Here is a 15883-nt window from a genome sequence, read left to right as displayed (position 1 = left end):
ACACACATACACACATGTACACACATGCGCAATACACACACACACACACTTGTACATATGTATAGGCATGGACACACAAGCACACACATACATGCACATGTGTACACATGTACACACATGCACACATGCTCACATGCACACATGCACACATGCTCACACATGCACACACATGCACACATGCTCACACGTGCATGCACACATGTGTACATACACATGTACACATGCATACACATGCATGTATACATGCACATGCACACATGCATACACATACACACACATGCATGCACATACATGCACACACGTATACGTGCACATATGTGCACACATTCACACAATTAAACCAATAAAAATAATGTTAAAAAGGGAAAAACACAAGAACGTAGAGGGAATCTGCACTCCTGCTCTTGCATCAGGTGCATGCCACTCCCTGGGTGTCCTTCACGTTTGGGGACAAGGATAGGACATATGGGGACAAGGATAGGACTAAACTCAAGGAATAGATCGAAGAACAGGATTTGTCTTTAATTGAATAAAGTCTCCCAGGTGCACTCCGTTTTAAAGAACTCTCTGTAGGCGGGGTGTCAACCTCTGTGTTGGCTCTAGCTTCTCTGATGTGCTCTGGGTCCAGGGTTCAGCTCCTAGCACTTCATTTTTAAAAATCTTATGAGCTGGATGTGGCGCTGCACACCCACAGTCCTGGCTACTTGGGAAGGCAGCTTGTGTTGCACAGTGAATTCAGAGGCCAGCCTTAGCAACTTAGCAGGCTCCTGACTCAAAACAAAAGAGAGGGCTGGGGATAAGGCTCATTGGTAGAGGGCTTGTAGTGTGAGAGCGAGAGTCGGGATTCAGTCTTAGGCACATCAGAAAAAAAAAAAAAAACAGTCCCTGCTGCTTGAGTAACTGATTCACCTCTAGTCCCAGCTCTGGTGGATATGTCAGTTTTTGTAGAATTAGTATCCCCATTTCACAGGTGAGTAAACTGAGGCTTGGGATAACTGAAGATTAAAACCAGCATTCAAATCCAATTTGTAAATAGCTTATGAAGCAATAGATTTCCATATTGGTTTTTCATAAGTCTTTAGTTTGGTTAACCCAGTTTCTACTCTCTCCTTTCCCATTGCAAAATAAGTTATTTACTACCTTTTCTTCTGACACAGGGTCTTACTGTATAATCTCATCTGGCCTAGAGCTCTCTTTGTAGATCAGATACCCCTGCCTCTGGCTTCCAAGGGCTGGAATTAAAGGCACGTACCACCAAGGCTGACTTGAATTTTTAAACAAAGTTTTAAAGATTTATTTTTATTCTGTGTATGGGTCTTTTCCCTGCACGTATGTATGTGCATGCCTAGTGCCCAAGGATGTTAGAAGAGGGCCTCGGATCCCCTGAAACTGGAGGTCTGGTTGTGAGCTGCTGAGTGGGTGTGGAGAACTGAATGGGGCCCTGCATGGGAGCAGGGAATGGTGAACACTCGTAACTGAGGGGCCATCTCTTTAGCCCCAGAATTTAGAACTGAATTTCTAAGCACAGCTCAGTTATAACACATCTGAATATAACTGGCCACATATGTCCAGTGGATAAAGCATGGGGTACTGCTCCATGCTGTGCAACTTTTAACACTGTGGGTGCACATGTATGTGCAGGCACATGTGCACGCATGCACTCATACGGTGCAGAGGATAACTTTGGATGTTGTTAACCAAGCACTACTCACCTTTCTTGGAGATGGAGTATTGAGTTTCCCACTGGCCTGGAACTCATCCACGCTGAGTGGTTAGCAAGCTCCAGGGATCCCTCCACCTCTACTCCCCAGTGCAATTACAGGCACACAGCACCATGCCTGGCTTTTAACATGGGTGCTGGTGCTTGACCTCAGATCCGTATGTCTGCAGGGTAAGCAAACTCCTGACTGAGCCATCTTCCCAGCTCCCCAGCACATGACATTCCTGTCCAGGTTTTCTGTATCTTCTCGCCCTCTCTAGACCATGATGTCTTCCACCAGAGCCCTGGCCCTGTGATTTAGGCAGCTCTTGATTTCAGCAGAGTAGGTTCACAGCAGAATAGAGGATGGGGCTTCTCAGCAGCTGGACTCTGACTGTCATATGGCACAACCAGGGTCACCTGTAAACTCCTCCCTGTAGGGAAGTGTGGCTACCAAGAGGAGAGCATACACAGCAGGTGGCCCTCCCATGCGTGCCTCTTGGCCTGGTGACTTCAACAAGTCCTGTGTCCTTCCAAGCCTGAGTTTCCTCTTGTCTAGGGTGGGATCAAAGTGCCTAGCCCACAGCCCTGCTATGAGGATTAACTAAAGGCACGCCTGCTTCATGCTTCCTGTGTGATGATGGCACATGCCTGTATTCTCAGCACTCAGGAGGCCAAGGTGAGAGGAGTGTGAGGTTCAAGACCAGCCTGTACCACATAGAGGGATCTTCTTAGAAAAAAGGAAGGAAGGAAGGAAGGAAGGAAGGAAGGAAGGAAGGAAGGAAGGAAGGAAGGATGGAAGGACAAACCAAAACCACCAAGGAAGTTTTCATTACTTAGAATGATACTCTAACTAAGAACAAAGACACAGCAGGAAATAAAGTGGGGGTGGGGTGGGGCTTGAGACCGTACTTGGCTGCTGCTGTGGTAAAACCACAGCCAAGGCATCACATAGAAGGCTTGTTTGAGTTTGTGGTTCTAGAGAGCACTCACATCTTAAACCACAAACAGAAAATGGAGTAAACCAGGAGTAGCCCTGTCTTGGAGACCTCAAAGTCCTCCCTCCTCCCCGAGACCACCTTCGAAACCTCCCCAAACAGCGCCACCAACTGGGGAAACTCATGTTCCAACGTCTGAGGCTATGATGCCATTCTCATTCAAACCGTCACAGAGAGAAACAAATTTTAAAACCAGTTTACTCTGTAAATTCTAAAATGCACTCAGACGCAGAAAGAATTATTTGATAACTCTCAGTGTTCCTTTGACGTTGTTTTTCATTTGTTCGTTTGTTAGTTAGTTTGTTTGTTTTGAGACATGGTCTACTGAATTTGCTGAATTTGCTCTGTAGACCAGGCTGGCCTCAAACTTCCAGAGATCTGCCTCCCTCTGCTGGCATTGAAGGCGTGTTCCTGACCTACAGCAGGTTTTTATTATTAACTGTTAGCAAGGTAAGAATTTATTAGTGAGTGGTGACGGCTTTAATATCTCCATTAACCTAACAGTGTCGGTCCTCGTACAGTGAAGAACAAGTCTCAGTGACTTAAGTAAATGGTCCCAGACAAGTGTCGGGACTCCAGGCTGGCTGAGACCGAAAGCCGGAGAGGAAGCATGCTCACGTGGCTGCCATTTGTCCCCCAAATAACTTGTCCTCCTGGGACAGTGGTACCCATTAGTATGGATGTGACTATGTTCTCTCTCTCTCTCTCTCTCTCTCTCTCTCTCTCTCTCTCTCTCTCTCATTCTCCAGAAATTAATGCTTGTCTTTCAGTGGCCAGAACATTTGGGACATCTCCTGTCCAATCCTGTCATCATCATTCTATGGTTAGCGATCATGTCATGCAGCCCAGATCCCAGAGTGACAGTCAGGCTGCAGACAAGCCACAGATGCTCTCTAAGGAGTTTTCAACGATGTCCCCTGTGGTGAAAACAGTCAATTCTGTTAGAGGAACACAGAGGGATCATATCATGGGAAACGCTTGAGCCTGCTGGAACGTCACTAAAGTGCATCCTAACTGTAAAATCAATTGCTTATGATCTCCAGAGTCTTTTGGAATGAGCAATACAGAAGGCACAGGGGACACCAGTTGGGGGAGGGCTGATGACATTTGCTGGTGAGGCTCTGGGCATTTATTTGATCCATATAGGAATCCTGTCAGGCAGATATTCCTATTCACCTGCTGGAGCAGAGACTGGCAAACTGGGGCTCAGAGAGATGTAGACACACGTCTAAGATGGGACATAGCCCCGGCTCACTCAGATAACTTACTACTCCATCCTGGGCCTTTGTTCATCACCTGTTCTCCTGTGGCCTTAGATGATTTCCCTTTTATTCTAGGCCCCAGCTTCCTCTCCTCAACGTGGGAGTGGCAAAAGCTTCGAGCTTTCAGGGAGAACCCAGGCCTCACTGAAGGGCCCTGGGTACCTTGCTAGCACCAGGAGACAGAGGAAAATCACAAGGTCTCCTCAGGTCCCCAACTTGGGGGGAGTGAGGGCAGACAGGACGGGGCTGGGGGGGGGAGCTGTAGGGAGTGCCTTAGGGAGTTCTGTTTTTGGTGTCTGCTCAGCAGATGACTTTCTAAGCTGAGAAACACACGTATACAAACTCTAACCTCCTCTTGCTTAAAATAGAGCTGCTGAACCCAAAATGCCAAGCACAGGGAAGCGTCACCTGCCTGGCAGGGCCAGACAGCACCTCCATGGCCCCATTTATACCCACCCCAGTGGATGGCACATCTCAGCTCTGAGTCTGGATCCTTACAGTGGTGGGACAGCTCCATCTACTATGGCTCCTGCAGCCCGTCTGGCAGATAAAGAAAGCAAGGACTCCAGGGCTATTGGAAGGGTGATATAGCCAACAGTGACTTGCTTAACAAGCCCTTGGGGACTCAGGCAGTCCCACGTTAACGTCCTGTCTCAGCCTTGACCACAGTTGGCTTGGCAGGTCAACACCTTCTCTTTCTCGACCTGTAGAGGTGACAATACTGTAACGCCCAGCACACACGGGACTCCAGAGCCTCTGGCCTCTCCTCTGATTCTGAAAACAGAATTCCTGGGGTCTGTAGGCAATTTTGAAAAAGGAGGAAGCAAGACTAGCCACTCAGGGGCAAGCGGGAAGTGGCACATCATAGCTTCTGTAGCTCCCTCTGTGAGGAGCTCGAGTGTTTTGGTTCCCACACGGGGAAGCTGAGGCACAGAGAAGTGGAAACATTTTATCTGTAGAACACGAGGGAGCCAGAATTCGAACTCAGGTCTTCGTGGACCTCAGCTGTGCTCAGGATCATCCATATCAACTCCTCCCAACCCCCACCTCTGCCACGACCAAACCTGCTTGTCTCCACAGGCTCTTTTCCAGCCCTTGAATAGTGGAAGGGCTTGGTGCCCTGCCCCCACCCTTAGATTCCTGCCCAGGTTTCTGCCTCTCTAATGCAGAGAAGAATCAGAAAAAAACAAACTTGCTGATGCCCTTACTAAAAATAAAGCCGTGGCAACTGTGTTAGCTCTCCCGCGTCAGCACCCCGCTTCTGGGACACTTGGCTGCCATGCTGACTCTCAGGGGGTGAAGGCGTGCAAATCTTTCTCTATAGGCACTGAGCCCCAATTCTGCCCCAGAACTGAAGTCTCACAGGCCACAGGCCACACTCTGTGATCCCAACAGTGGCTAAATGCTCCTAGGCAAATCCTCAGGGCAGGCTTCTCCAGTCACCCATGGCAGCTGTCAATCATCGAAAACATGGAGATTTCCCCCTTCCTCCCATTCCTCTCCAAATTACCTTTTGGGGCTGAGAAGAGAGCGTTCAGCCGATAACGTGCTTGCTACACAAGCAGGAGAATGTAAGATTAATCCCTGGTACCCAGTTTTTAGTCATGTGTGGTGGCACAGGCTTGTTACGGCAGCTGAGGAGATCCAGAGGGTCTCTGGGGCTGGCTGGCTGGCCACTTGCCTGAACTGGAGAGCCCTGAATCCTAATAAGAGATCTTGTTCCAAGAAAATAATAAGATGGATGACTTTTGAGAAATAACCTTCAAAATTGACATGTGGCCTGTGCATGCATGCACAAACATGTACATGCATATACCCCACATGTACACTTGCATATCCACATCCACCCCAACCCCCAAAAGAAGAACCTTTTGGTTTTCTGGACCCTGGGCTAGAATAAAGGTGTCTGTGTGTCCCCATTCCTTCTTGGAGACTACGGAAGAGATCTGCCTTCATCCCACTTTCAGCTTCTGGATGTCACCTGCTTTGCCTCATCTTGGGGTCCTTCCTCCAGTGATCAGGGTGACTTTCTCATGCTGTCAAATCCGTGGCTCTCTCTCCTGCCTTCATCTTCCAAGCATAGGACCCCTTACGGTGATGCTGGACCCACCAGAGACTTGAGATCCTTTCCAGGCTCAGCATCTGCAGCTGCCCTTTGTCAGGCAGCCAAATGTATGCACAGATCCCAAGGATGGGGCATAGCCATCCCTAGGGGACATTCTTATGCTACTGCAGTTCCTTATGAGACAGAAAGAAAAAAAAAAACCCAACCAAACAAACACAACATTCCGGTGATTGTGAAATTGAACCAACCCACGCTCAGGAAGCGGTGGATGTGGCTGCTCCTAACTTGCACACGCAAGTCCTCATTTGACCTTAAACTGCCGCTAGATGTGTGCCACGCGCACACAGGTCTGAGTGCTGGACAGCAAAGGATGACCCTTGCGGGTGGGGCATATGTGGAACTCGAGGGTTATACTATAGCGGGAGGAACGGAAGATGGCCGGCGCTCTGTAGGAGGAGCTCGGCGGAGAGCACGCGGGGTGGCATCAGTCCAACTGTGCTGAGAGTGGCAGCGTGGCCAGGGTGTGAGACAGCCGAGTTGGGAGGATTAGGCCCATCAATACCTGGATGGCACCTTTGCTGGTACCCAGACCATGACAGGGAGGTAACAGATGGCCGAGTGGGGTAATGAGTCCCGCGAGAGTTTACAGCAGGGACTGAAAGTTGAGGGTGGGTGGAGCAAGCAAGGGTGAGTGGCTATCGGGAGATAGGCCTGAGTAGTCGTGATGATAGTAAAGCATGCCACACTGCAGCAGACACTTGGGAAGGCCAGTGGTCCCCAACAGCTTCAGGTGAGGGTAACTGGCACCGCGCCAGATGTCTTTATACGGATCCATATCTAGGACTCTGAAAAAGCCCTGCATTTGGAGCATGGAGACAGTAGTGGGCTCCTTGCTCCTTCAGAAGTGGGGTCAATGGAAGGCTTCCCCAACACCTAGCAGCTCTGGTCATACCCTGGGGTCATCCAGAGTCCTTCCCTGTATCTCCACAACCAAATCCACCAGTAACTCTTGACCCGTGAATCAGGGTGGATCAGCCTCTGAGTCTCAGAGCCTGATATAATGGATCAGAGGTTCAGAACAGGCCGTCTTGACAGCAGACTGCTTTGCTGTGCTCTTTTGTGGCCCTACAACTATCTGTTCAGTTTCCCTTGAGGGAAAGGGGAGGGGTGGCCTGGGGGCAGGACTTTAGATATCCAGCCTGGGAGTAGCACGAGTCAGTTCCGAAACAGTCCACTGGCTAAAGCTTGGATTGGTGAAGTGCCTTGATGCCAGGGGGCTTAAGCAACAAGGCTTACTGTGTGCCCAGCTCTCTACCATATCCCAGGGCCATCTGCTTCTCTTCATCTGTTACAGAAGGCTAGCCCCTCCAGCGTGTATCCCACTGATGCCGTTCCCCTGGCTGGTCTCCACTCTGCCACCTTTTCTCTTTCACATGGCAGCCCATTGCTTTTTCTGAGGTGTGGTGGTGAGACACGGTGTTATTTAGCCTAGTCTGGATTTGAACTCCTGATCTCCCTGCCTCCAACTCCTAAGCACTGAGATTACAAGTGTGGACTGCGGTGCCTGGCTCTGATGCCGTTTGAAAAGAAAAGAAAGAAAACAACAACAACAACAAGAACAACCAGATTATAGTTGAACTGTATATATATTTTTTTGCTTACAGCTTTTCCACGGTTTTCTATTGTCCTGGAAAATCAGCCTGGGATCTGGAAAGGTGGCTCAGTGGTTAAGAGCACTGGCTGGGGTGTTCTTAACAGAGGACCTGGGGTTTGATTCCCAGCACCCACATGGTGGTTCATAAGTGGCTGTAACTCCAGTTCCAGGAGATCCTACACCCTCCTCTGGCCTCCATGGGCACTGTGTAAGTGGTACACAGACATACACACAGGCAAATATAAAATAAAAATTAACTAATAAAAAATTTAATTTGTAGAAGTTTCTCTCTCTCTCTCTCTCTCTCTCTCTCTCTCTCTCTCTCTCTCTCTCTCTCTCTCTCTTTCTCGCCACCATCCTAATTCTCTTGGTTTCAGTCACACCAGCGTCTCTGCTGTTTTCTGTCATCAAGTCACCTCCCTTCTGCTTTAGCGAGGAACCTACGTTTGTGGGCCTGGATTTCCTCTCCGTGGTCACTCTTGGATGGCTTGGCACGCACCTCCCCAAGCAGTACTACTTTCCTCCTTCATCACACCTGTCTTACTTCATCTTTTTGTCCATTTGTCATCCCTCCCTTCTTGGCGGCATACCTGTTCCACTCTCACCGAGAATGGTGGGCACCAGAGGGCGCTTGGTAAATATTTACTAGATGATAGACGGGAGGAAGGAAAGGGTGCCGAGCCCCCAAGACCTAGGGCGAGTTAGGGATAGAGGCGAGTGCTGTGCACACCTGGGCTGGGCCTCTGCTCCAGATGTCCCCGCTGGCCTCTGCGTGGGTTAGGGCGGGGAGCGTCGGGAGAGCTCAGAGCCCGCCCCCCCGCTGTACGCGGGGCGCGGCAGGGATGGAGCGGGAGCCGTCGGGGCGCACGGAAATCAGCACTCGGAGCCGGCGAGCCGCGATGAGGAAGCAGAGTGCGCGCACGGCGGCGCTCATCCTGTGCATCCTGTCCTACCTGCTGGTGGGCGCCGCGGTCTTCGATGCGCTGGAGTCCGAGGCGGAGCGCAGCCGGCAGCGGCTGCTGGCTCGGAAGCGGGGCGAGTTCCGCAGAAAGTATCGCTTCTCCGCCGACGACTACCGCGAGCTGGAGCGCCTGGCGCTGCAAGCCGAGCCGCACCGCGCCGGCCGCCAGTGGCGCTTCGCGGGCTCCTTCTACTTCGCCATCACGGTCATCACCACCATCGGTGAGCCCTCCGGAGCTTCCCCTCTGCCCCGCTCAGTCCTGATCTCTTCTCCAGTGCGATCCTACCTCCGCCCCTGTGACTTTGGAAAGGGCATGTCAGCACGCTGAGCGAAATGGGGGCAATCAGTTAGCTAACTCAGGACTGTAGGCATCAGTAAAGGATTGAACTGAGACAAGGGTGGTTAGAAAACCCGGGGCTCTCGCGGGGAACAGAAGTGAGGCTTCCTAGTCCCATTGTGTTAGCTGTGTGTCCTTAGATAAGTTTCTGGAGTTCTCTGAGCCACAGTATTCTTTGAAAACTAGGATTGCTAATACGTATTGCGAGGAAGGAGGAATGCAGCTGTGATGGAAATTATTATTAAGGAGATAATGTGTGCAGATCGTTTTAGCATAGGGCCTGACCCACAGAAAACATTATGAAAATAAGATTGCTTGTATTTCAGTTTAACAATTGTTCTGTTAACCCCGTGATATCAGCACTCTCCGTTGTCTTTTGACTGCTGTGTGGCTAGTATCCTAGAGCCTAGTAGGGGTCCAATAACTTAAGGGAATGACTGATTACCAAAAGCTTTGACCTCACGTTGGGGCATCCAGAGGAGCCCCTATGTATAACATTTGGACTCCAGCTGTTACCATAACCACATCTGGCGGGGGGGGGGGGGCGGGGGGCTAAGTCTGGGAACCTGCAGAAGAGAGAGGGCTTCCAACCTGTTAGCTAGCCACTTGGTGTGAGGCTCCAGCTGTAGTTGCTAGGTGTGCCTGTGGCCTCCCTCTGAGGAGCAGACCAGAAGCCCACACCTTAGAGAATGCACTTGCACAGGGGCCGGGGGATTATGCATCCATGCAACCCTAAAAGCTGAGTTCTGAGCATCTCCTGCTGCCTGCCTTCTCAGGCAAGCCACTGTGCCCTCTTGGCACGTGTGTTTGTCAAAGGCAAAAGGCAAATGTTCTACCTTGCTGGGCGAGCGAGAGCCCAGCACGGGGCCATAGGCTATGCAGCGACGGCTTGTGAGTAATACTTTATTATTTGCCAAGTACAGAGCCAGCTCCCATTCAACACTTCCGCCCTCTCTTGTCTACGAGTCCCAACTTCAAGACCCTCTCATTTGCCATGCCTACAGAGGTTGTGCCTTGTCTGAAACGTCTGCCCTTTCCCGTGGTTTTGGAAAGCCTACCAGCCAGGTTTGGCTCCTTCCCTCGCTGATCTGAAACCCAAGCTAGGGGGAAAAAAAGACTAAAACCAACTAAAACATAACTGAATAGAAACTGGAAATGTTTTGCTTTTCTGGCCACTTGGGTGACTCAGGATATACAGCAGTGGCTACCATGGCTCCTGCCCGCCAGGAGTTCACAGAAGTGATGGGCAGAGTGTGTCCCTCCCCGGTCCTACAGGGAGGCAGACATGAGGCTTTCAATGCTTACATTACATTGGGACTTTAATCATTGTAGATGTTCACACTACATGTTTCCTAGGGTATTGAGGGGTGCAGAATGAAGAGGAAACTGGCTCCTACCCCCTGCTCCCCTACTTTCCTGGAAGTCTTTTGGTCCACAGCAATGGGTTTCAGTGAGACATTTTGCTACACACACATCAGGCACTCCGACCATACGCAGCCACCACTTCTCTTGTCTTCCTCCCCTGGACCCTTTCCCACATTCTTTTCCCCTCTTCTACCTTCCTGACTCTTAAAAAAAAAAAAGTCTAGATTCCACACAAAAGAGGAAACATGTCATCCCCGTCTTTCTGAGTCTCTATCCTGTCCCTTGACCCATCTGTTCATCTCCCTGGCTCACAGATATCTTACCTGTCTCTGGCATACTTCCAGCTACGTGCTCTGTGTACATGTTCCTTCAAGCATCACACACGACACGTGGACAGTATATATCTATTCTAACTACTTCTGCTCTTTCCATGTAGTAGTTTTGTTGTTGTTGTTTGTTTGTTTGTTTGTTTGAGACAGGGCCTCTTGTAACCCAAAATGGCTTTATAATCACTATGGAGCTGAGAATGACAGAGAACTTATGGTCTTCTTGCCTCGGCCTCCTAAGTGTTGGGGACTTACAGGTGTGTGCTACCATGCTTGTCTTTTATGTGGAACTGGGAATTGAACCTGGGACATCAGGCATGTGATTCAAATACTCTCAATTGGGCTGTATCCCGGGCCTTGACTTAGTAAATCTTAATGCTTTTTTTTTTTTTTACGTCAACCCTAAAGAGCCATACCATTTTTTTTTTTTTAAAGGCTGACTATCAGGACTTCTCAACCTTAGAAGTACTGACATCTTGACCCAGTTAATTCTGTAATGGGCCCTGCCCTGTGCCCTATAAGATGTTGATAGCATCCCCAGCCTCTGTCTCTGGATGCCAACAACACACATTACAACATATACACACAGCCCTTCCCACCCCCTAGTAGAGATGACCAAGAGTTCCTTAGGGATTGTTAGATGAGTGCACGGTGACAAGGACACTGTGGTCTGGTGTAGTGTCCTACCATCTGGACGGTGCTGATATGAATCTAACCAGGCCTCCTCTATTGATGGCTCAGTGCTTGTTTCTAACTCTTGCCATGACCTCGGTGGCAGTCCCTGTGACCTGGAGGGCTAACCTTTTGCCTTTAATCAGGGATAGGTTTTCTGGAGGAGGGATATTCTCTATGGGGATGGATCCCCTCACTTCTCCCTGGTGTAAGCTATTGTTGCTCTCTCCAGAAAGAGACACATCCACACATTTCCACAATGGCACAGTGACATATGACTCAAGGAAGCCCACACATGCCTAGATCCAGAAGGGAATCAGTGAACAGTGCTTGCACCAGAGATACTCAGAGTCAATTGGCCGACAAGGTAGCAAAAGATGAGGAGGGATTTGAGGGAGCAGGGGCTGGGAGGGGAGAAAAGCCAGTCCAAGGAGAAGGGAAATATGAAAGAAGGCGCGTGGAGAAGTGGCTTTCTAGTAGAGACCCAACGGGGTCTACATAAAGAACTTAGGCACAAAGGGGGTGAATCTGGAGTCTGGGGATTAGACGAATGGCTGAGGCTGGGGAGTGGGGAGGAGAGAGGAGGGGTGAGGCTGGGGAGTGGAGAGGAGAGAGGAGGGGTGAGGCTGGGGAGTGGAGAGAAAAGAGGAGAGGTGAGGTTGGGGAGTAGGGAGGAGAGAGGAGAGGTGAGGCTGGGGAGTGGGAAAGAGAGGAAGCATGAGGCTGGGGAGTGGAGAGGAGAGAGGAGGGGTCAGGCTGGAGATAGGGAGGTAAGTGAAGGAGTGAGGCTGCAGTGTGGCTAGGTGAGCAGAAGGGTGAGACTTGGAAGTAGGGGGAAGAAGGAACTGGGGCTCCTTGTGAGAACTGGGTCTTTACCCTGTGGGCACTAAGAAGCCACTGAAGCTGTCTCCTGTTCCTCCTACCGCACATAACTTGCTAAGATCGACGTTTTCTGTTCTCTGTAGGTTGTCAGAGCACCTGTCAGGTACATGCACACAGGACCCGTCACATACTGCCCAAATTCTCCACTCCCTTCAACCTCTAGGGCAAGCAGCCACTGAGCTATTCTGTCTCTCCAAGTCTTGTTTCCAGAGCATCCTATCATTGAGCCCATGCCAGAGCATCCTATCATTGAGCCCATGCTTTGGGGCTGGGCTTCCTCCACCGGGCAAAATACAGTTAAGATCCATACTTTCCTACCTCTGGGAACAGAAGTTGGCCCAACTGAATTCTGTGGTTCTGAAGGACCACGGGTAGATTATCCACCCTTAGGGGGAGGGACACCTGGGTTGTGAATAGCCACACATGAGTTCAGAGTACAGGAATGACATAGGTGGGGCTTGGAGCTCCTGGGGACAGGCAGGTCCGAGGTCCGGAGTGCCTTAGGACAGGCTTGGCTCTCAGAATCCCATCTCTTTTCCTACACAGGATATGGCCATGCTGCACCGGGCACGGACTCCGGCAAGGTGTTCTGCATGTTCTATGCCCTCCTGGGTATCCCCCTGACGCTGGTCACCTTCCAGAGCCTGGGTGAGCGTCTGAACGCGCTGGTGCGGTGTCTGCTGCTGGCAGCCAAGCGCTGCCTGGGCCTGCGGCGGCCACACGTGACGGCTGAGAACATGGTGGTGGCCGGGCTGCTGCTGTGCGCTGCCACCCTGGCCCTAGGCGCCGCTGCCTTCGCGCACTTCGAGGGCTGGACCTTCTTCCACGCCTACTACTACTGCTTCATCACCCTCACCACCATCGGCTTCGGCGACTTCGTGGCGTTGCAGAGAGACGAGGCACTGCAGAGGAAGCCACCCTACGTGGCCTTCAGCTTCCTCTACATCCTTCTGGGGCTCACGGTCATCGGTGCCTTCCTCAACCTGGTGGTCCTGCGCTTCCTCGCCAGCGCTGATGCCCCAGAGCGCGCAGCCCACCGTCATGCCAGCGTGTTCCGCAGGAGGGCGCGCGCGCGCCGCATCCGCGCCGGCGCCTCCAGCTGCATCCCGTACCCCGTCGTCCATCAGCTAGAGACATGGGCATGTGACAACCCGGCCTTCTCACCCCCTTTGAGCCCAGAAGCCGTGCATCATTGCCACAGCAACCCAGACAGACCCCGAGCCCGGAGGAAGTCCATCTGATAGTCCCTCCCTACCCGGGCCAAGGCTGGCCCATGTCTAGTTCCGCCTGTTAGCAAACCCACCCTTCTTTCCGGCTTGGAGGGGGTTGAGGCTCCGGTCACCATCTGTGGATCATCCCTTTTAATATTCATGAAAGCTGCACTAACAGCCCAAGCCGACTCTACAGCCACCTGGAAGTGTAAACTGTTTAGTCTAAACTTGTAGGAAAACGTGACCATCAGCCCCAGGAGGGGTGATACCCAGGTCAAGCATCCCTAGCTGGTCCTTCAAAGGACAAGTGGCTGGTTTCTGCATCGAAGGGGACACAAGATATTTTGCAGTGGGGAGAGGTATGACTTTGAACACCAGAATTCTACTAGTAAGGCTGGATGCTTGTGCTAGAAGCATGGAGATAAACAGGCTGAAGGGAATTTATGGCTCACAGAGGACGATTTTTGCACTATATAGACGACATTTTGCATTTTCTTTGCTCTGCATGAGGAGTGGAATTGGCCCACGTGTAAATGGTTGTCCCCACTGTCAAATAGATGTCTTGTCCCTGGACAGCCCCTTTTGAATGAAGGGATGGACTCCCCCATATCACTACCTAGAGGCAGCTCAGTGCTGTGGGATGGATTTCATTCTGGGTCCCACCAATCACCAGCAATGTATCATTGGGATTCTTATCACTTTCCTGGGCCTTAGCTTCCCCGTCTGTAAAACAGGGCTCTTCTGAAGCCCCTGCTTCACACGGGCACTGGTGGCAGAGCTTCCTGATGCTGGCATAGAGGGTGTTAACGAGCCCGTCGGAGTCCCGTTGGCGTCCTAGAGCGCTCACTCCTTAAAAGACTAGCATCCTTTAACTTCCCAGGTAGAACTGTCTCAATGCAAAGCAAGAGCAAAACCAGGGTAGAAAAGCCAAAAACTTTTAATTTCCAACATGAGCTATGTGGTCATGAACACAATGCCACGTGACCCACTCCAACTCAGACGCCCCCCAAACCCTCCCTCCCTGGAGGACCAGGCTGTTTCTGCTCCCCAAGAAGACACAGGGAAAGGTGGGTAGATGAAGGGAGGCTCCCAGCCCAAGGACCCTGGGGTCCTGCCTTCCTGCCATCTAGCAGGATGGCACAAAGGACTCAGAGGTAACACCTATGTCTACGTCTAGCCTCCCACCAGCCCACACAGGCTCTCTTGCTGAAATGAAAAACTCTTGGGGCTTGCTAGGTAAATCTATAGAAACTATCTATCCACCAAAGTCCTGTTCTGCAGACACAGGCCCTCTTGGAGGGCCAAGAGAGCTCATTGCAGGGGACAGGAAAGGGGCCTGGTGTATCGCTGTTGCTCAATAAATAAATGCAGGTGACCTTGCCTGGTGCAACAGCTCTGCCTTGGGAGAGTGTGGGAGCCTCTGTGCTGTTTCTCAACTCCGAAGTGTTCAAGAAGCTCCTGCCTGAAGGAACCCGGTGGTGAATTGCGTGTGAACCGCTTAACCCCTCTGCTATGTGCTTGCGCGCCTGCGCTGTGGACCACTGGAGAACGAGCGGGCGCTGTCAAAGCCGGAACTTGAGCGAGCAACTCTCTCTCTCTCAGGACCTCCTCCTTTCCCTCCCGAAAACGAGGCTGACAATTACAAGCATCCCTTCACTTGCTATTCAGGGCTCTTATGGGGATCAGAGTAAAATCACGGGGGACACACTGTGGGAGGTGCTATAGGAAGTAGTGCTGTCGCTTATGAAGGTTAGAAAGGCCTTCCCTGAGCCCCCCACTCTACAAACCCAGAAGGGAGCTTGGTTTTGTCAACCCACTCCTAGCTGGACCTGGAGAGGTAATGACCCAGAGTAAAACCCTTCAACTCATGATCCCCAGGGAGATTGCCCAGGAGATCCCAGCCAACCCGGCACCCCTCCTCACAGCCGCCATCTTCTCCCAACTCAAGCCCAGAAAAGGCACTAGCCCAGAAGAGTCGAGCAGGGCAGTGCCACCTGTGCCTAGAGGCCAGAAATAATGACGATGGTGACAGACCTGCCCCTGAGTGTCGTCTCCCAGCTTTGTTCCCCAGTGTAGATTGCTGAGAGGGCTTAGCCAAAGCACGTCCTGCTGTGGCCTCAGTTTTCTAGCCTCTCAGACAGACTACAGCTTGTCCCACCATAACTGGGAGCCACTAGGAGGCTCCAAAGAAAAGCAGCAGAAAGGATGAGAAATGGCTGTACCCAGTCATCCTTCCCTGGCTCAGGATGAGACATGAAGGGGAGACCTGGGTGGAAATGCCACCGGACATACCAAGGACCCCACCATGGCTCTTCTCAGGCAGGGCCTTGGTATCTTTTCTTTAAAAATGCAAATGGACTAAGGATGCACAGGCCCTTCCCTTCAGAATGCAGAGGCATTCTGGGTAAGGAAAATGGAGATGGCCCTTTACATGGGAGTCCTATACATGAC

The 15883-nt window shown here is 51.2% G+C and overlaps 1 protein-coding gene across 1 annotated transcript; it reads left to right on the top strand.

Moving 5' to 3' along the window:
• The first annotated feature begins 8503 nt into the window (after window positions 1–8503).
• Kcnk15 (potassium two pore domain channel subfamily K member 15) lies at window positions 8504–14812 on the top strand. The gene is made up of 2 exons (XM_028769787.1): window positions 8504–8860; window positions 12768–14812. The coding sequence occupies exons 1-2, from the start codon at window positions 8521–8523 to the stop codon at window positions 13460–13462; spliced, it is 1035 nt and encodes a 344-aa protein (XP_028625620.1). The 5' UTR covers window positions 8504–8520; the 3' UTR covers window positions 13463–14812.
• Window positions 14813–15883: the final 1071 nt, after the last annotated feature.

The sequence above is a fragment of the Grammomys surdaster genome, unplaced genomic scaffold, assembly GCF_004785775.1.
Source record: "Grammomys surdaster isolate TR1022 unplaced genomic scaffold, NIH_TR_1.0 193, whole genome shotgun sequence".
NCBI classification, from domain to species: Eukaryota; Metazoa; Chordata; class Mammalia; order Rodentia; family Muridae; genus Grammomys; species Grammomys surdaster.
Note: the sequence above shows the minus strand (reverse complement) of the source record. Positions and strands in the feature narration are given on the sequence as shown.

Coding starts and splice junctions, on each gene's coding strand:
- Kcnk15 (XM_028769787.1), top strand. CDS start 8,521: ATGGAGCGGGAGCCGTCGGGGCGCACGGAAATCAGCACTCGGAGCCGG. Junction 8,861..12,767: donor CACGGTCATCACCACCATCG/GTGAGCCCTCCG, acceptor TTTCCTACACAG/GATATGGCCATGCTGCACCG.